The sequence below is a fragment of the Odontesthes bonariensis genome, chromosome 7 (assembly GCF_027942865.1).
Source record: "Odontesthes bonariensis isolate fOdoBon6 chromosome 7, fOdoBon6.hap1, whole genome shotgun sequence".
Taxonomy (NCBI): Eukaryota; Metazoa; Chordata; class Actinopteri; order Atheriniformes; family Atherinopsidae; genus Odontesthes; species Odontesthes bonariensis.
Window position 1 is genome coordinate 40251037 of NC_134512.1, and position 20818 is coordinate 40271854.

The 20818-nt window shown below is 45.5% G+C and overlaps 1 protein-coding gene across 3 annotated transcripts; it reads right to left on the bottom strand.

The window, feature by feature from the left end:
- Nucleotides 1-1417: 1417 nt before the first annotated feature.
- Nucleotides 1418-17992, bottom strand: csnk2a2b (casein kinase 2, alpha prime polypeptide b). 3 transcript variants are annotated; one of them, XM_075470808.1, is made up of 13 exons: nucleotides 17762-17991; nucleotides 16631-16811; nucleotides 16274-16385; nucleotides 13119-13220; nucleotides 10633-10683; nucleotides 10444-10503; nucleotides 10276-10359; nucleotides 8925-9035; nucleotides 8698-8799; nucleotides 8351-8451; nucleotides 6116-6264; nucleotides 5958-6037; nucleotides 1418-1945 (listed from the first exon to the last, which is right to left on the bottom strand). In XM_075470808.1, exons 2-12 carry the CDS (start codon nucleotides 16732-16734, stop codon nucleotides 5961-5963), a joined length of 1053 nt encoding a protein of 350 aa, XP_075326923.1. In that variant the 5' UTR covers nucleotides 16735-16811; nucleotides 17762-17991; the 3' UTR covers nucleotides 1418-1945; nucleotides 5958-5960. The 3 variants fall into 3 exon arrangements, with proteins under 3 accessions (XP_075326923.1, XP_075326921.1, XP_075326922.1); XM_075470806.1 differs by having other exon boundaries at nucleotides 17048-17991; XM_075470807.1 differs by lacking the exon at nucleotides 10633-10683 and having other exon boundaries at nucleotides 17048-17992.
- Nucleotides 17993-20818: the final 2826 nt, after the last annotated feature.

Sequence of the window (20818 nt, forward strand, 5' to 3'; positions counted from 1 at the left end):
CGGAGTTACAGTTCCCGCGTCTGTCACGGCGGCATCGCACCGTGACGTCAAAATGGCGTTTCAGGCCTGGCGCTTCCCTTGAAAAGACGGCGCAGCGCGTTGTCGTGCACCAGTCAATTTTTGTAACTTGGCGGCGCCGAGCACAACGAACCGGATGGACCGATGTGAGACCGGCTCAGTGAGGAGGTGCGTTTGTCCAGGCAGCTGTACGAAACTGCAGTGAAACAGCACAGGGAGCACGTAAACTCCCCAAACTGGTGCACAGAGATGGGCAGAACTTTGGGGAAAGAGGGAGAGTTCTGTAAGAATGTGTGGAAGAAGCTACGGGACAGATACGTGAAGGCAAAGAAGAGGGCAGAGACTCTGTTGATGCCGGGGGCTTCAGACCTTCACCTCTATTAACTGAATTAAAATGATCCGAAAACTGCAGCAGTATCATTAATTACAGTATTCTTGCTCTTGCTCAGCGGCATTGTTTTCTTCTCCACTTTCGTGGTTGTAGAGTAGCGGTAACCTTCACGTAGCAGCGCCACCTCTGTGACGGAGAAAATTGCAACTACTGGCGCGCAACGACTTGCGCCACTATATAGGGTCCTATGGCGGGCACGAACTCATGACGTCATCAACACCGCTCGTGCTAGCAGACGCGGCAACCAGGCTAGAGGCTTAAGTCCTGCAGAATCATCCTGCAGAATCAGGCCTGGTTCTCCTCTTCATGAAGCTCCAACATGTTCAGGAGGAGGCAGATGTGGGCAGATGTGGGCAGATGTGGACAGATGTGGGCAGATGTGGGCAGCCTGGATGCTCTTTCCTGGCAGTTTGTCCCAGAAGCAGCTGAAAGGTGGACTCATGTGCCCACAGAACACGTGTCCACTGTCTTTGTGTCCATCTGAGACCAGCTGGTGTCCAGAGAACTGGGCCGTGTTCCAGAAACTCAAAGAAAACTCCAGAAACTTTTGCTGATTTTCTTTCCTGATCTCTTCCTGAGAAACCTTTGCTGAACTTACTGATGCTTCTCTGATGGAGTTTGGCCCAAAGCGGTGAGCCCCGACCCGTCCGTGTTGGAGAGGCTGAACCTTTGGTGGAAGCTGCTGTTACACCCGATCCTGGCAGCAGGTAACCTGCTGGCTGGAGCAGCTTCCAGAACGCTGTTCCTGCAGATTCTGGAAACTTTCTGTCTTCCTGGGACTCTCCCAACTTCTCTTTCTTTAGTTTTTTGCCTAAAACCTAAAACTTGCTTCTGTAAGTTGGTGAAGACATTTCTGTTTACTTCCGTCTCTTAGATAAAAAAAAAGTCAAACTTAGTAACAGATTACCAAAGTTTTTACAGCAACTTTCCCGGCTTCTCTGTAAACCCAGAACAATCCCACATGAGATGCAGCTGAAAGGTAAAATAAATCCAGTCACACGGCGGACGTTCATCTAAATAAAAATCATTTATTTCTCATTGATATTATAATTATCATCATCATTCTATCTAGAGAGTCCACCATGCCACTTTCAGGTCTGGAGTGGTGCTAAGATGCCTGTTATCTGATGGGGTGGGAGGGGGGGGTCGGGGGTCGTACAGGCTCACACTCCTGTTCATTCTCCATGCTGATGCAACCAAGGGGGGGGGGGGGCAGATATAAAGGTTTGTCTTCGTTGGGGGGGCAGAGACCAGTCGAGAGGGGCAGGGGGGAGCAGCTTCAAGCTCACTGGTCAGGCTGTTGGACAGGGAACCAGAACGAGCCAATCACAGAGGAGGAGTGTGTGTGTGTGTGTGTGTGTGTGTGTGTGTGTGTGTGTGTGTGTGTGTGTGCACGTATCTGTGAGTGTGTAACTGGTCACTTTGATCCATTGTCACTGTACACTTGTCAGAGTTACTGTCACAACTGGGTACAAAGTTGAGGTAACAAACATCCTTCTTCTTCTTCTTCTTCTTCTTCTTCTTCTTCGTCGTCTTCTGTGAAAACAGAGAAGAGACCCGAGTTAGATCCCAGCAGGAGGTCTGGTGCTACCACATGTTCCCCAGCGTTTTATTAAAGGCCTCCGTATGCTGCTCCGTAGCCATCGGCCGATCCGACTCCGTGGTCACGCAGAGGCCGTTAACCCTCCCAGAGACGCTCTCCGTCAATGGCATGCGCCAGCCAAAGTTCCTAACTATCCGTCAAAGTTCCTAACTGTCCGCCAAAGTTCCTATCTGTCCGTCAAAGTTCCTAACTGTCCGCCAAAGTTCCTAACTGTCCGCCAAAGTTCCTATCTGTCCGTCAAAGTTCCTAACTGTCCGCCAAAGTTCCTATCTGTCCGTCAAAGTTCCTAACTGTCCGCCAAAGTTCCTATCTGTCCGTCAAAGTTCCTAACTGTCCGCCAAAGTTCCTATCTGTCCGCCAAAGTTCCTAACTGTCCGCCAAAGTTCCTATCTGTCCGTCAAAGTTCCTAACTGTCCGCCAAAGTTCCTAACTGTCCGCCAAAGTTCCTAACTGTCCGCCAAAGTTCCTAACTATCCGTCAAAGTTCCTATCTATCCGCCAAAGTTCCTAACTATCCGTCAAAGTTCCTAACTATCCGTCAAAGTTCCTAACTATCCGTCAAAGTTCCTAACTATCCGTCAAAGTTCCTATCTATCCGCCAAAGTTCCTAACTATCCGTCAAAGTTCCTATCTATCCGTCAAAGTTCCTAACTATCCGTCAAAGTTCCTATCTATCCGCCAAAGTTCCTATCTATCCGTCAAAGTTCCTAACTATCCGTCAAAGTTCCTATCTATCCGTCAAAGTTCCTATCTGTCCGTCAAAGTTCCTATCTGTCCGTCAAAGTTCCCATCTATCCGCCAAAGTTCCCAACTATCCGCCAAAGTTCCTATCTATCCGCCAAAGTTCCTAACTATCCGTCAAAGTTCCTAACTATCCGTCAAAGTTCCTATCTATCCGCCAAAGTTCCTAACTATCCGTCAAAGTTCCTATCTATCCGTCAAAGTTCCTATCTATCCGTCAAAGTTCCTAACTATCCGTCAAAGTTCCTATCTATCCGCCAAAGTTCCTAACTATCCGTCAAAGTTCCTATCTATCCGTCAAAGTTCCTAACTATCCGCCAAAGTTCCTAACTGTCCGCCAAAGTTCCTAACTATCCGTCAAAGTTCCTATCTATCCGTCAAAGTTCCTAACTATCCGCCAAAGTTCCTATCTATCCGTCAAAGTTCCTAACTATCCGCCAAAGTTCCTATCTATCCGTCAAAGTTCCTATCTATCCGCCAAAGTTCCTATCTATCCGTCAAAGTTCCTAACTATCCGTCAAAGTTCCTATCTATCCGCCAAAGTTCCTAACTATCCGTCAAAGTTCCTATCTATCCGTCAAAGTTCCTAACTATCCGTCAAAGTTCCTATCTATCCGTCAAAGTTCCTAACTATCCGTCAAAGTTCCTATCTATCCGTCAAAGTTCCTAACTATCCGCCAAAGTTCCTAACTATCCGTCAAAGTTCCTAACTATCCGTCAAAGTTCCTATCTATCCGCCAAAGTTCCTAACTATCCGTCAAAGTTCCTTACTATCCGTCAAAGTTCCTAACTATCCGTCAAAGTTCCTATCTATCCGCCAAAGTTCCTAACTATCCGTCAAAGTTCCTATCTATCCGTCAAAGTTCCTAACTATCCGCCAAAGTTCCTAACTATCCGTCAAAGTTCCTAACTATCCGTCAAAGTTCCTATCTATCCGCCAAAGTTCCTAACTATCCGTCAAAGTTCCTAACTATCCGTCAAATTTCCCATCTATCCGCCAAAGTTCCTAACTATCCGTCAAAGTTCCTATCTATCCCCCAAAGTTCCTAACTATCCGTCAAAGTTCCTAACTATCCGTCAAAGTTCCTAACTATCCGTCAAAGTTCCTATCTATCCGCCAAAGTTCCTAACTATCCGTCAAAGTTCCTAACTATCCGTCAAATTTCCCATCTATCCGCCAAAGTTCCTAACTATCCGTCAAAGTTCCTATCTATCCCCCAAAGTTCCTAACTATCCGTCAAAGTTCCTAACTATCCGTCAAAGTTCCTAACTATCCGTCAAAGTTCCTATCTATCCCCCAAAGTTCCTATCTATCCGTCAAAGTTCCTAACTATCCGTCAAAGTTCCTATCTATCTGCCAAAGTTCCTATCTATCCGCCAAAGTTCCTATCTATCCGTCAAAGTTCCTAACTATCCGCCAAAGTTCCTAACTATCCGTCAAAGTTCCTAACTATCCGTCAAAGTTCCTATCTATCCGTCAAAGTTCCTATCTATCCGCCAAAGTTCCTAACTATCCGTCAAAGTTCCTAACTATCCGTCAAAGTTCCTATCTATCCGCCAAAGTTCCTAACTATCCGTCAAAGTTCCTAACTATCCGTCAAATTTCCTATCTATCCGCCAAAGTTCCTAACTATCCGTCAAAGTTCCTATCTATCCGCCAAAGTTCCTAACTATCCGTCAAAGTTCCTATCTATCCGTCAAAGTTCCTAACTATCCGCCAAAGTTCCTAACTATCCGTCAAAGTTCCTAACTATCCGTCAAAGTTCCTAACTATCCGTCAAATTTCCTATCTATCCGCCAAAGTTCCTATCTATCCGTCAAAGTTCCTAACTATCCGTCAAAGTTCCTAACTATCCGTCAAAGTTCCTATCTATCCGCCAAAGTTCCTATCTATCCGCCAAAGTTCCTAACTATCCGTCAAAGTTCCTATCTATCCGTCAAAGTTCCTAACTATCCGTCAAAGTTCCTAACTATCCGCCAAAGTTCCTAACTATCCGCCAAAGTTCCTAACTATCCGCCAAAGTTCCTATCTATCCGTCAAAGTTCCTAACTATCCGTCAAAGTTCCTAACTATCCGCCAAAGTTCCTATCTATCCGTCAAAGTTCCTAACTATCCGCCAAAGTTCCTATCTATCCGTCAAAGTTCCTATCTATCCGTCAAAGTTCCTAACTATCCGTCAAAGTTCCTAACTATCCGCCAAAGTTCCTAACTATCCGTCAAAGTTCCTATCTATCCGTCAAAGTTCCTTATCTATCCGTCAAAGTTCCTAACTATCCGCCAAAGTTCCTAACTATCCGTCAAAGTTCCTAACTATCCGTCAAAGTTCCTAACTATCCGCCAAAGTTCCTAACTATCCGCCAAAGTTCCTAACTGTCCGCCAAAGTTCCTAACTATCCGTCAAAGTGCAAAGGAGCAAATCGAGGAATGACGCTATGTGACGCTCAAATGAACAACAATTCTTGGTGAGAGATTGGCCGGAAGGTGACCAATCAATCAACGACTTTCACCATAGACGTGGCTAGATTGGGTCGTCTAACGTAGCGCCGCCTGCTGATCGGGAGGTGAACTGCCTTGGGTATCCGACAGCCCGACGGAGAACTTCCAAAGGTTTAAAGCCTCTGCGTGACCACGGAGTCGGATTGGCCGACAGCGACGGAGAAGCATACCGAGGCCTTAATCAGGCTTCACCCTGTTCAAAGGGACAAAACCAGCAGAGCTTTCAGAGCGTTGAAGAACGAAGCTGCAGACCGAGGAGGCGGAGCCACGACCGGTAACTGCCCTGGACTCCCAGCTGACAGGAAGAACTCAGACCCGCTTCGCTTTTTCATTCCCTCAAAAACCTTTAAGCTCCAACTTCTTTTATGTTACTTCCCTCCAACCGAGCCGAGCGGGGATGAACCGGGGTTCACCGCACCGCGGTTGGGGGGAACCTTCCCAAAGGAAGCGGACCATCGGAGGAGTCCAACTCTGGTCCGTTCAAAGCGGATGGAACAGCTCTGGAGTTAAAGCGACCTTAAACTAAAACCACTCGAGTCCAGAAAGGATTTTAAAACACGCATGTCTTCGGTTTTTAAATGATTTTTTAAAAAAGTTGATAAAAGGTCAAATAAAACTAAAAGCTGTCTTTTCCCTGCTGATGATGTTGGAGTTGTTACGATAATGGAAACCAGTTCCTGAAGGATGGAGGGAGCCTTGAGTCGTTACCTTTCACCGCGCTGTGGTGTTGCCGCTGGAAACCATGTTATTGTCAGAGTTGGACAGAGACTGCTCCTTCACCACGGGGTCTGCGGGGTGGAGAAGACCACATTAAGGCTTCTGTTTCAGCCTCCTGACCGTGGTGTGCTGCAGTGTGTGCTGCTTACAGAAGTAGGGGTGCTCCATGGCCTCCGTGGCCGTCAGCCTCTGTTGGTGGTCGTAGCGCAGCAGCTTGTCCAGCAGGTCCAGAGCTTCGGGACTCACCAGGTGCTGGTTCTCCGTCTGCACAAACTGCTCCCAGCGCTTCCTGCTCTGCCTGCAGAGACGGAAACAGTTTCACATCTAAACCCAACGGATCCCAAACAGTTTCACATCTAAACCCAACGGATCCCAAACAGTTTCACATCTAAACCCAACGGATCCGAAACAGTTTCACATCTAAACCCAACGGATCCCAAACAGTTTCACATCTAAACCCAACGGATCCGAAACAGTTTCACATCTAAACCCAACGGATCCCAAACAGTTTCACATCTAAACCCAACGGATCCCAAACAGTTTCACATCGAAACCCAACGGATCCGAAACAGTTTCACATCTAAACCCAACGGATCCCAAACAGTTTCACATCTAAACCCAACGGATCCCAAACAGTGTCACATCTAAACCCAACGGATCCCAAACAGTTTCACATCTAAACCCAACGGATCCCAAACAGTTTCACATCTAAACCCAACGGATCCCAAACAGTTTCGCATCTAAACCCAACGGATCCCAAACAGTTTCGCATCTAAACCCAACGGATCCCAAACAGTTTCGCATCTAAACCCAACGGATCCCAAACAGTTTCGCATCTAAACCCAACGGATCCCAAACAGTTTCGCATCTAAACCCAACGGATCCGAAACAGTTTCACATCTAAACCCAACGGATCCAAAACAGTTTCACATCTAAACCCAACGGATCCCAAACAGTTTCACATCTAAACCCAACGGATCCCAAACAGTTTCACATCTAAACCCAACGGATCCCAAACAGTTTCGCATCTAAACCCAACGGATCCAAAACAGTTTCACATCTAAACCCAACGGATCCAAAACAGTTTCACATCTAAACCCAACGGATCCCAAACAGTTTCACATCTAAACCCAACGGATCCCAAACAGTTTCGCATCTAAACCCAACGGATCCCAAACAGTTTCGCATCTAAACCCAACGGATCCCAAACAGTTTCGCATCTAAACCCAACGGATCCCAAACAGTTTCGCATCTAAACCCAACAGATCTCAAACAGTTTCACATCTAAACCCAACGGATCCCAAACAGTTTCGCATCTAAACCCAACGGATCCCAAACAGTTTCACATCTAAACCCAACGGATCCCAAACAGTTTCACATCTAAACCCAACGGATCCCAAACAGTTTCGCATCTAAACCCAACGGATCCCAAACAGTTTCACATCTAAACCCAACGGATCCCAAACAGTTTCACATCTAAACCCAACGGATCCCAAACAGTTTCGCATCTAAACCCAACGGATCCCAAACAGTTTCGCATCTAAACCCAACGGATCCCAAACAGTTTCACATCTAAACCCAACGGATCCCAAACAGTTTCACATCTAAACCCAACGGACCCAAAACAGTTTCACATCTAAACCCAACGGATCCGAAACAGTTTCACATCTAAACCCAACGGACCCAAAACAGTTTCACATCTAAACCCAACGGATCCGAAACAGTTTCGCATCTAAACCCAACGGATCCCAAACAGTTTCACATCTAAACCCAACGGATCCGAAACAGTTTCACATCTAAACCCAACGGACCCAAAACAGTTTCACATCTAAACCCAACGGATCCGAAACAGTTTCACATCTAAACCCAACGGATCCGAAACAGTTTCACATCTAAACCCAACGGATCCCAAACAGTTTCGCATCTAAACCCAACGGACCCAAAACAGTTTCACATCTAATAGGAGCTTTTACTTTCAGAAGCTGACGGATTATTCCAGCTGTGGGTCCGTTTCATCTCCTCTGACCTGCTGTGCTTCCAGGAAGTCGACATTTACTCAAAATACGTCCAGGAAAGACATTTCTGTGAGGTTTTAAGTGTTTTTATTTGTCCCTGAAAGTTTCTATAAGCTGATAGTTTTTGTGTTTTTACCAAAACAGGAGCTCACATGGACATCACAGGACTGGGAGCTAAAAAACACAGAAACCATCAGCCTATGATGAGTTTATGGAAGAAACCAACAATATTACAGAACTATTTAAGGTTTGACCCGAGTCTGATGTTCTATTTATCACAGCTTCTGTCCTCATGTTGAACAGCTACAGAAACAAGCCGAGGTATTCCTGACTCTGACCTGACTCAGAGCCGGGTCAGAGGTCACTTACTGTCCGAGCAGGTCTTTGAAACGTGGGTCCAGCTCGATGTGATATTTCCGCAGGTACCCAAACAGCTCGTCTGTCCCCAGGACTTTGGCAATTCTCACCAGCTGGAAAACAACAAGCTTTAATTCAGACCAGCAGAAACTGTTAAAACTGTTAAAAGTGTTAACAGTTTTAATAGTTTTAACACTTTTAACCGTTTCCAGCAGAAACTGAAGCATCTGGTTCTGGTTTGGGACTCTGTGTCAAACAGAGAAACGAGATGCTGCCAGCAGCTCTGCGTGGCGTTCAGAACGCATTAATCAGCAATCAATAAGCTTTATTGATCGGCCCGGTCTGACAGAAACAGGTACCTGGTCGTAGTTGTCCTGTCCGTGGAAGAAGGGCTCCTTCTGAAAGATCATGCTGGCCAGCATGCAGCCCAGGCTCCACATGTCCAGGCTGTAATCGTACATCTGCAACACAAAGTCATCAAACAGCGCTGCCGATGATGAGAACAGAGGCGCCGTAATTACCCACGGGTGGCAACAGTCGGGGGGGTAATGAGGTGAAAGTGCCTGGGTTCAGGTGAGTGTTTTACCTGGTAGTCCACCAGCAGCTCGGGGCCTTTGAAGTACCGCGAGGCCACTCTGACGTTGTACTCCTGGGACGGGTGGTAGAACTCTGCCAGACCCCAGTCTATAAGGCGTAGCTATGGAAACACACAGAGAGTCCATCATGTGACCACTGCACCCCATCAGACTCTTCTTTCTGGGACATCTGCAGCGCTCCCAGGTCGCCTGTGTTCACCTGCTGCCCCCTGCTGGACAAACTGTGTAACTGCCTCAGTAGATTTTCACCTCTTCTCTGATTTTATTTAACGATTTATGCGTTTAAGATCAGATTTTTCCACATGGGTGGGAGGAATAAGGGCACGATCAGACGTCTGATAATGAAAAAGTTTGGATATGCAGACGAGGCGTGAAAATGGAAAAGTCACTTCCAGGAGTTGTTTCTTTTAAAATAAACTCAAACAAAGACGAATCATTTTTATGGTGTTAAAACTAATTATTAAACAACCCAGTTTATGGTATTTATCCGGAGAAATTCATCTACATAATCCAACATCTGTGGCATGTTTTGGAGACGAGCTTTCTGTCCTTTCTTTAAGGAGTCTTCAGGAACAGTTCCAGTCTTAAAACATGAACATAAACCCAGAATCTGAGGCAGAACCAGAGTTAGTTCAGTTCTGAGCAGCTTTAAAGTGAATATCTGCAGATGTTTCCATGGTAACAGCTGCAGAGATTCACTGAAACATGTTCCAACATGAACATAAACCCAGAATCTGAGGCAGAACCAGAGTTAGTTCAGTTCTGAGCAGCTTTAAAGTGAATATCTGCAGATGTTTCCATGGTAACAGCTGCAGAGATTCACTGAAACATGTTCCAACATGAACATAAACCCAGAATCTGAGGCAGAACCAGAGTTAGTTCAGTTCTGAGCAGCTTTAAAGTGAATATCTGCAGATGTTTCCATGGTAACAGCTGCAGAGATTCACTGAAACATGTTCCAACATGAACATAAACCCAGAATCTGAGGCAGAACCAGAGTTAGTTCAGTTCTGAGCAGCTTTAAAGTGAATATCACTTTTTTACTCTCACTCAAGTAATTATTTGGATGAATACTTTTTACTTTTACTTGAGTCATATTATTCTGAAGTAACAGTACTTTTACTCGAGTACAGTTTCTGGCTGCTCTGCCCACCTCTGATGCACTCACATGAGAACAAAGCGTGGATAAAAGCTGATGCAACACCAGCTCCTTTTCAAAATGGGAATAAAATCCAGAGAGAAAATCAGCAGTGAGACGAGGGGGGCTGAAACAGCACGATGAGATGTTCAGTGTGTGGGTGTGCGAGAGCAACAAAGACGACTAAATACGGCGCCGCCTACCTTTCTTAACTGGTGGTCGATCATCACATTGTGAGGCTTGACGTCACGGTGCATGATTCCCATACTGTGACAGTAGTCCAGAGCCTGGCGCACAAACACAGCATCACAAATATCAGCCTGGAGCTCCCAGGAAATCAGCCCGAGGAGCGTAACGGAGGCGGCTCTCACCTTCAGTAGTTCATACATGTAGAAACGGATGTCGTAATCTGTCAACTTCTGGTACAACTCCTGCAGAGGTGAAAGAAATCTGCATCAGAGCCCTTCCTGCGTCCCACTGAGCGCAGCCGGAGCAGAAAGAGTAAAGAGGAAGGGGGGGCGGCAGCAGCAATCATGCAGAGGAGAGGCGGCGATTTGTACCTTAAAGTCTGTGTTATTGATGCATTCAAAGACGAGCGCTGGAGTTCTGGACTGCGCAGCCACCACAGAGACACAGAGAGTCAGAATCAAGTCAGGAAAAACAAATCAAAGCGGCTCCTTTCACATTCAAGCAGTTGACTGACGGCGCCGCTGCGAGGTCATAACCTTTGACCTCACCGAGTCACGACTCAGACAGGCAAAGTGTCCAAAAGCTGTGACAGCGCTGACACATATCTGCCCCCCCGCAGCGTCTGAAGAACGCCCAACTCTCACGGGACAGGCATTTCATGTGGCGTCGAGATTCCTCACGAGCTCTCCAGGACAAAAATCTGGACCCAGACAGCTCGGAGGCCGCGGGAGCCCGAAGCCTGCGAGCCAAAGTAATCCCAAACTGCCTGAAGTGAAGCTGCGAACGAGAGAAATCAGGACGGATTCACTCCATCCTGACGGGGGGAAGACTTCAGCCCCACAAACACCTGATGGGGCGGTTAAACATCTTTATTATCCCTTCTGCCGTAACATCCACTTTATTCATCCCAATAATCTAAATAATGTTCACCGTCTTCCAAATGAAGCTGTTTCTGTTCATTTCCCCCAAAATCACCAACACGGCTGACAGAGAACGCGTTTCTTTTAGGGCTGGGCAACAATTAACATGTTTAATCTAATTAATCACATGATTTCCCTGATTAATCACGATTAATCGCATTTGTACGCAGAATCCAACACCGATCCGACACCGATCCGACACCGATCCGACACCGATCCGACACCGATCCAACACCGATCCGACACCGATCCAACACCGATCCAACACCTGATCCGACACCGATCCAACACCGATCCAACACCTGATCCGACACCTGATCCGACACCTGATCCGACACCGATCCGACACCGATCCAACACCGATCCAACACCGATCCAACACCGATCCAACACCTGATCCAACACCGATCCGACACCGATCCAACACCTGATCCGACACCGATCCGACACCGATCCAACACCGATCCAACACCGATCCAACACCTGATCCAACACTGATCCAACACTGATCCGACACCGATCCGACACCGATCCAACACCGATCCGACACCGATCCAACACTGATCCAACACTGATCCAACACTGATCCAACACCGATCCAACACCTGATCCGACACCTGATCCGACACCGATCCGACACCGATCCAACACCGATCCAACACCGATCCAACACCTGATCCAACACTGATCCAACACTGATCCGACACCGATCCGACACCGATCCAACACCGATCCGACACCGATCCAACACCGATCCAACATTGATCCAACACAGATCCAACATTTACCGGCACCAGAACATTTCCTAAAGCCACATGCGACCCGTCAATCTAACATCGATGAAAATCAGAAGGTAGAAGCTTTAGAAGCCACAACCGACCTCTGGAGAATCAAAGTGGCTCATTAACGTGTTTAAATAAAGTTCATTTGGTTCCACATAACAGAACTTTGAATGAACTAATAATGAAAATAAAAAGCATCCCAACTGGATGCCTGCTGGTACGGTTTGGTAGTTACTCATAAAACATGCCGTCTGCACCACGCTCTGCAGGAGCTCCATCATGGAAGCACATATCTGGGCATCTAAAGTCCTTTCAGACCAACAAGCTGAAAACACAACCCTGGCATTTGGTTTCTGGGCCACATATATCTGAAAATGTGTCATTCAGTGAGCCGTTCTTAAAACTATTTTATTAATCTTATAATTAGTATTAAAGTTCACTAAACTGAAGAAGTAAATGATGCTAATGATGCTCTACCAGAGCTTTGTTTAATGTTTAATACAGAATTAATCACAATTGTAAAATAAAGTAATTTTAAATACATCAAACACCCCATTAAACGTGTTCCAGTTCCTCCTGGAATATTCAAGGCATTCCCAGGAAAAGTAGGTAAGATGGAGTCCCTCTTCATCGAGGTCTCCTCCCAAGTGAAGTTTCGGAGGAGGAGCATCTCTGGAAGCTCACCACCGTGGTTGAGTATTCAGAATCAGAATAACTTTATTAATCCCTTGCGGGAAATTCTTATGTTGCAGTGCTCTCATTACAGGAAAAGAAGATTAATAAGAATAAGATAGGGAAAAAATAAAAATAAAAATAAGAATATCAATATGTACAAAAATACAATAAACAGTATTTACAATGCTACTCAGTAGCTAATTAGATCTGTAGATCAATTTGTAACTCAAAAACGTTTTGCCCTGTGGTTGATGAGCAACAATCGACCAGATCCCGGATCAAACGCCCTCACATGGCTCTCAGACACGTCCCGACTCATTCTGCAGCTCTGAGGGGATTCTACGCATTAAACAAGGTTTCAGTTCAGGTTCAGGTGTTAGAATCACACCAGGAGTCATTACGGCGCCACTAAAACACCGAGAAACGGGTCGTTTTTCACCAGAGAAACAGATGAATAAGATGAATAAAGAACAAGCCTACCACCGGGTCTTTGACCGTGTCCACCAGTCGGATTATGTTGGTCCCTCCTCGCAGGTTTTCCAGAATCTTGATTTCTCGCTTGATCTTCTTCTTCTTCACCGGCTTCGAAAACAAAGCGACACAAGCACAGAAAGATTTAACAGCGAGCTCTCAAATTAGAGGCCAAGAAGAAGAAAACAAATTTTACGAAGACGCTAAGCTGATCCTGATGATTCGAGCCGCCGCACCCCTCAGCCTCAGCTGCGACACCTCGATTCCTCTCAGGTTCGGCTTGAACCAGGAACCTTCTGGCTGTGAGGGAACACCAGTTTCTCTACGTATGTGGAGAGAAATTAGGGCTGCAACGAATGATTATTTCCATTATTGATGTGAATATTGATCATCTGACTGCCCTCTGCTTCATTTCACCGCTGGGATTTATGGTTTCTGATGCCTGATTCGTACTCTTTGTTCTCAGCCTTCTGACATAAAATAGCTTAAACACAAAGAACAATTTGGGTTCTCACCGTCATGTGAGAAAAAAGTAAAAACCGCTCCGAAACCTTCCTTTGTGTTCAGAAGATTAATCAATAAACGTCTGATCAGCCTTGGGCTGTGTTCCAAACCGCATCCTTCTCCTACTACTCATACTAACTTTCTGAGTTAGTATGCGAGAAGTTCCCAGATGCATACTAGATTCTCTGAAATGTTGGGTATGCATCATGAGGTTACTACTCATACTCAAACTACCCAAGATGCAACGTAACGTGACGTCGCCGATCGTCATTTCTAAACGACTACTTTCTCGCCTGAAAATGTTTCAAATGTTGCTAAAGTTTACAGAGTTTAGAGCTTAAGAGAAAACAGCTTCAGGCCGGCTGATTTCGGAGTATGCGGTATGTAGTATGTAATATGAAAGTATGTAGTATGTAATATGAAAGTATGTAGTATGTAATATGAAAGTATGTAGAATGCGGTATGTAGTATGTAATATGAAAGTATGTAGTATGTAATATGAAAGTATGTAGTATGTAATATGAAAGTATGTAGAATGCGGTATGTAGTATGTAATATGAAAGTATGTAGTATGTAATATGAAAGTATGTAGTATGTAATATGAAAGTATGTAGTATGTAATATGAAAGTATGTAGTATGTAATATGAAAGTATGTAGTATGTAATATGAAAGTATGTAGAATGCGGTATGTAGTATGTAATATGAAAGTATGTAGTATGCGGTATGCAGTATGTAGTATGCAGTATGTAATATGAAAGTATGTAGTATGTAATATGCAGTATGCAGTATGCGGTATGTAGTATGCGGTATGTGGTATGCGGTATGCAGTATGCGGTATGTAGTATGCGGTATGCGGTATGCAGTATGCAGTATATAGTATGCGGTATGTAGTATGCAGTATGCAGTATGCGGTATGCAGTATGCAGTATGTAGTATGCGGTATGTAGTATGAAGTATGCAGTATGCGGTATGCAGTATGCAGTATGTAGTATGCGGTATGTAGTATGAAGTATGCAGTATGTAGTATGTAATATGAAAGTATGTAGTATGCGGTATGTAATATGAAAGTATGTAGTATGCGGTATGCAGTATGCGGTATGCGGTATGCAGTATGCGGTATGTAGTATGCGGTATGTAGTATGCGGTATGCGGTATGCAGTATGCGGTATGTAGTATGCGGTATGTAGTATGCGGTATGCGGTATGCAGTATGCGGTATGTAGTATGCAGTATGCGGTATGCAGTATGTAGTATGCGGTATGTAGTATGAAGTATGCAGTATGCGGTATGCAGTATGCAGTATGTAGTATGCGGTATGTAGTATGAAGTATGCAGTATGTAGTATGTAATATGAAAGTATGTAGTATGCGGTATGTAATATGAAAGTATGTAGTATGCGGTATGCAGTATGCAGTATGTAGTATGCGGTATGTAGTATGCAGTATGTAGTATGCGGTATGTAGTATGTAATATGAAAGTATGCAGTATGCGGTATGTAGTATGCGGTATGTAGTATGCGGTATGCGGTATGCAGTATGCGGTATGTAGTATGCGGTATGCGGTATGCAGTATGCAGTATATAGTATGCGGTATGTAGTATGCAGTATGCAGTATGCGGTATGCAGTATGCAGTATGTAGTATGCGGTATGTAGTATGAAGTATGCAGTATGTAGTATGTAATATGAAAGTATGTAGTATGCGGTATGTAATATGAAAGTATGTAGTATGCGGTATGCAGTATGCAGTATGTAGTATGCGGTATGCAGTATGCAGTATGTAGTATGCGGTATGTAGTATGTAATATGAAAGTATGTAGTATGCGGTATGTAATATGAAAGTATGTAGTATGCGGTATGTAATATGAAAGTATGCAGTATGTAGTATGCGGTATGCAGTATGCAGTATGTAGTATGCGGTATGCAGTATGTAGTATGCAGTATGCAGTATGTAGTATGTAATATGAAAGTATGTAGTATGCGGTATGTAATATGAAAGTATGTAGTATGCGGTATGTAATATGAAAGTATGCAGTATGTAGTATGCGGTATGCAGTATGCAGTATGTAGTATGCGGTATGCAGTATGCGGTATATAGTATGCAGTATGCAGTATGCGGTATATAGTATGCGGTATGTAGTATGCGGTATGCAGTATGCAGTATGCGGTATGCAGTATGCGGTATGCAGTATATAGTATGCGGTATGTAGTATGCAGTATGCAGTATGCGGTATGTAGTATGCAGTATGTAGTATGCGGTATGTAGTATGCGGTATGTAGTATGAAGTATGCAGTATGTAGTATGCAGTATGTAGTATGCAGTATGTAGTATGCAGTATGTAGTATGCGGTATGTAGTATGTAGTATGCAGTTTGCAGTATGCGGTATGTAGTATGCGGTATGTGGTATGCGGTATGTGGTATGCAGTATGCGGTATGTAGTATGCGGTATGTAGTATGTAGTATGAAGTATGCAGTATGTGGTATGCGGTATGCAGTCTGCGGTATGTAGTATGAAGTATGCAGTATGTAGTATGCGGTATGCGGTATGCAGTCTGCGGTATGTAGTATGAAGTATGTAGTATGAAGTATGCGGTATGCAGTTTCGAACACAGGACCAGGACCAGGACCCCCCCCTAAGACTGACACCCTTTGCCTGCTCACCTTCAGGATCTTGACCACCACCTTCTCGTTGTTGGTGATGTTGATCGCCTCGAACACCTCGCTGTACTTCCCGCGGCCCAGCTTTCGCACCAGCTGGTAGTCCTCCTGGTTGCTATGGAGACAGACAGAAAAACAGTGCAGTTTAGTCATCTGTTGCTCAGAGTCCTGCTGGCTGGGAGCCGAGCTGTTTCTGTTTGGGAGACATTCAGGGCGAGCGTGGAGGCGGCAGACAGCGGGCTGCCATCACACCCTCACACCTCCAGGGGCAATAATAGAAACCCCATCTGCCCCGCGCCCCTCCGCCTCCACTCATCAGCACATTCATGCAAATTCAAGGAAACTGGAAAATGTCCTCACTTCCAGTTGGGCACGTGGGCCTCGTAGTCCCAGTACTCTCGGCTCTTCAGCGTGTTGACGTCGGCGTACACCCGGGACTTGCTGCCGGCCACCGGACCCGGCATGGCTCGGACGCCGCGGGGCGGGTTGTCACGGAGATCTGCTGGGGGTGCGGATGGGATGGCGGGCCGACTGGAGAAAGCTGGAAGGGAAAACGAGGGAGGGTAGCTTTTGTTGTGGGAGGGAAGTGGAACAGGCCAGCCAGCTGGCTTTGAAGGCAGGCAGACAAGGCAAGAGAAGCGGGGAGAAACGAGAGAAAGAGCGCCGCCGTCAGCGGTCCTCAGTCGGACTGTGAGAGGCAGAGCAGCCGCTGGAGCTCAAAGCGTGATGAAAAGAGTTGGAGGGGGGGGGGGGAATAGTGCTGTTGAGATTACACACCGGGACGTGGAGGCATCGGGATGTTGAGGTAGAAGAAACGAACCCCTTGAAGGCAACCAGGGGCGATGCTAGGGTATTTTTAGTGGTGCCAAGGCACCCACTGGCTCAGCACATTTTTAAAATATTATATTATGCAAAAAACACATTTTTTTTTGCTCAAGGATGCATTATTTTAGTGACCATTTTATTTATTTTCTAGCATTTGTTTTTTGTTTTAACTCTTTTTGTTTTATCTTCAATATTTGTCTCAGGCTCTTTTAAATTAATTAATTTATAAATTATTAATAAATTAATAATATTATATTATTTCTCACTAATTAATAAATCAATTAGTGAGAAATAATGTGCCTCTGTGAGCACTGGGCACCCCTAAACACCAGATCCTAAAACCGCCCCTGGAAGGCAACAGAGGAGCAGGAAAAGTGCGCTGCTGAGCTAAATCAGGGCTTTAGCTAACGATGCTAACGGCCCCAAATTAGAGTAAAAACGGGGGGTTTTAGAGCTAACTGAACGATGGGGAGGGGGGGTGGGGTCCACGGTGGTCAGGGGCTTGCTTATCAATCAACTGTCGGTCGGTAGCGGGGTCGACCGGCGGCAGAAGGGGGGTGGAGCAGCCACAGAGATCGATGTTGTTAGCTAACGGTAGCCGGCGGTGCTATGTTGTTAGCTAACGTTAGCCGGCGGTGCTACTTCGGCTCCTCGGAGATGTCGCACCGACTGGGAGCGCTCGGCTCCGCGCACCACCATCGGCGGAGCCCGCGTCATGTGCGGGGAAGCGGCTCCTCGGTGGCCCGGTGCCAGTCACTGACGGTGGGCCCGGGGATTCCGGAGTTTTGTTCGGAGCAGCCGCGGACCTCCCCGGTCAAGAGCACAGGGAAGGGAGGCGGATTGCGATTGTAGCGGAGCAAGAAGAGCCGCCCGGATGTAAAAGCCGCTGGCTGCCGGGGTGAGGATGTGAAGCGCAGGTTTGGGTCGTCAGCTGGGCGACGGCGCCCCCTGGTGGCGAGGAAGTGAAGGCGCTGTCAAATGTTTTTAAATGTAATAAAACAGGAAAATGCTTTAAGTTACATAATTTAATTTGATTCCTGCCCTCATTTTTACTTAATTTATTTATGTTTCTTAATAAATTAAGAATTAATTAATTTGTGTAAATGCGTTTCTTTGGTGCCAATTTAATAAAAAAAAAAGATTTTTAGGGGAAAATGAGTTTAAAGGGTTTCTCCTGACTGCGTTTGTACTTTTAAATATTCAAAAGACTCAGTTTGTAGCCACAATATCTGCATTTAGATTTAAGGTGCTTTGTGAATAAGTTAATTAAAATTAAAATGTTTAATTTAAGATTTCTTTTAGATATTTCTAAGTAATGTCCAAAAAAGGAAAAGGAAATTTACTCCTTATTATGAATTACATTTTCATAAACCAGGTGGAAACTAGTTGGAAACCAGGTGGAAATCAGTTGGAAACCAGCTGGAAACCAGTTGGAAACCAGCTGGAAACCAGCTGGAAACCAGTTGGAAACTAGTTGGAAACTAGTTGGAAACTAGTTGGAAACCAGTTGGAAACCAGTTGGAAACCAGGTGGAAACCAGCTGGAAACTAGTTGGAAACCAGGTGGAAACCAGTTAGAAACCAGCTGGAAACTAGTTGGAAACCAGCTGGAAATTAGTTGGAAACCAGTTGGAAACCAGCTGGAAACCAGCTGGAAACCAGTTGGAAACTAGTTGGAAACCAGTTAGAAACCAGCTGGAAACTAGTTAGAAACCAGCTGGAAACTAGTTGGAAACCAGCTGGAAATTAGTTGGAAACCAGCTGGAAACCAGTTGGAAACCAGTTGGAAACTAGTTGGAAACCAGTTAGAAACCAGTTGGAAACCAGGTGGAAACCAGCTGGAAACTAGTTGGAAACTAGTTGGAAACCAGTTGGAAACCAGGTGGAAACCAGTTGGAAACCAGTTAGAAACCAGCTGGAAACTAGTTAGAAACCAGCTGGAAATTAGTTGGAAACCAGTTGGAAACCAGCTGGAAACCAGCTGGAAACCAGCTGGAAACCAGTTGAAAACCAGCTGGAAACCAGGTGGAAACCAGCTGGAAACCAGCTGGAAACCAGTTGGAAACCAGCTGGAAACTAGTTGGAAACCAGCTGGAAACTAGTTGGAAACTAGTTGGAAACCAGCTGGAAACCAGGTGGAAACCAGGTGGAAACCAGCTGGAAACTAGTTGGAAACCAGCTGGAAACCAGGTGGAAACCAGCTGGAAACTAGTTGGAAACCAGCTGGAAACTAGTTGGAAACCAGGTGGAAACCAGCTGGAAGAGTTGGAAACCAGCTGGAAACTAGTTGGAAACCAGCTGGAAACCAGGTGGAAACCAGGTGGAAACCAGCTGGAAATTAGTTGGAAACCAGGTGGAAACCAGCTGGAAACCAGGTGGAAACCAGTTGGAAACCAGTTAGAAACCAGCTGGAAACTAGTTAGAAACCAGGTGGAAACCAGGTGGAAACCAGTTAGAAACCAGCTGGAAATTAGTTGGAAACCAGTTGGAAACCAGCTGGAAACCAGTTGGAAACCAGCTGGAAACCAGTTAGAAACCAGCTGGAAACCAGTTGGAAACCAGCTGGAAACCAGGTGGAAACCAGTTAGAAACCAGCTGGAAATTAGTTGGAAACCAGCTGGAAACCAGGTGGAAACCAGTTGGAAACCAGCTGGAAACTAGTTAGAAACCAGCTGGAAACTAGTTAGAAACCAGCTGGAAACTAGTTGGAAACCAGCTGGAAACCAGTTAGAAACCAGCTGGAAACCAGTTAGAAACCAGCTGGAAACCAGGTGGAAACCAGCTGGAAACTAGTTGGAAACTAGTTGGAAACCAGGTGGAAACCAGCTGGAAACTAGTTGGAAACTAGTTGGAAACCAGGTGGAAATCAGCTGGAAATCAGCTGGAAACCAGGTGGAAACCAGTTAGAAACCAGCTGGAAACCAGTTGGAAACCAGCTGGAAACCAGGTGGAAACCAGCTGGAAATCAGCTGGAAACCAGCTGGAAACCAGTTAGAAACCAGCTGGAAATTAGTTGGAAACCAGGTGGAAACCAGCTGGAAACCAGGTGGAAACCAGGTGGAAACCAGTTAGAAACCAGCTGGAAACTAGTTAGAAACCAGCTGGAAACTAGTTAGAAACCAGCTGGAAACTAGTTGGAAACCAGCTGGAAACCAGTTAGAAACCAGTTAGAAACCAGCTGGAAACTAGTTAGAAACCAGCTGGAAACCAGTTAGAAACCAGCTGGAAACTAGTTGGAAACTAGTTGGAAACCAGGTGGAAACCAGCTGGAAACTAGTTGGAAACTAGTTGGAAACCAGGTGGAAATCAGCTGGAAACCAGTTAGAAACCAGCTGGAAACCAGTTGGAAACCAGCTGGAAACCAGGTGGAAACCAGTTGGAAACCAGCTGGAAATTAGTTGGAAACCAGGTGGAAACCAGCTGGAAACCAGGTGGAAACCAGTTAGAAACCAGCTGGAAACTAGTTAGAAACCAGCTGGAAACTAGTTGGAAACCAGTTAGAAACCAGCTGGAAACTAGTTGGAAACCAGCTGGAAACTAGTTAGAAACCAGCTGGAAACTAGTTGGAAACCAGCTGGAAACTAGTTGGAAACCAGTTAGAAACCAGCTGGAAACTAGTTGGAAACCAGTTAGAAACCAGCTGGAAACTAGTTGGAAACCAGCTGGAAACCAGGTGGAAACCAGCTAGAAACCAGCTGGAAACCAGTTGGAAACCAGCTGGAAA

What these genes read in the sequence shown, in the direction of transcription:
- csnk2a2b (XM_075470806.1), bottom strand. An exon ending in GCCCACGTGCCCAACTGGAA is followed by an intron (nt 16,386 to 16,630) that starts GTGAGGACATTT and finishes CTGTCTCCATAG; the next exon opens with CAACCAGGAGGACTACCAGC. An exon ending in TTCAAAGACCTGCTCGGACA is followed by an intron (nt 6,265 to 8,350) that starts GTAAGTGACCTC and finishes CCGTCTCTGCAG; the next exon opens with GCAGAGCAGGAAGCGCTGGG.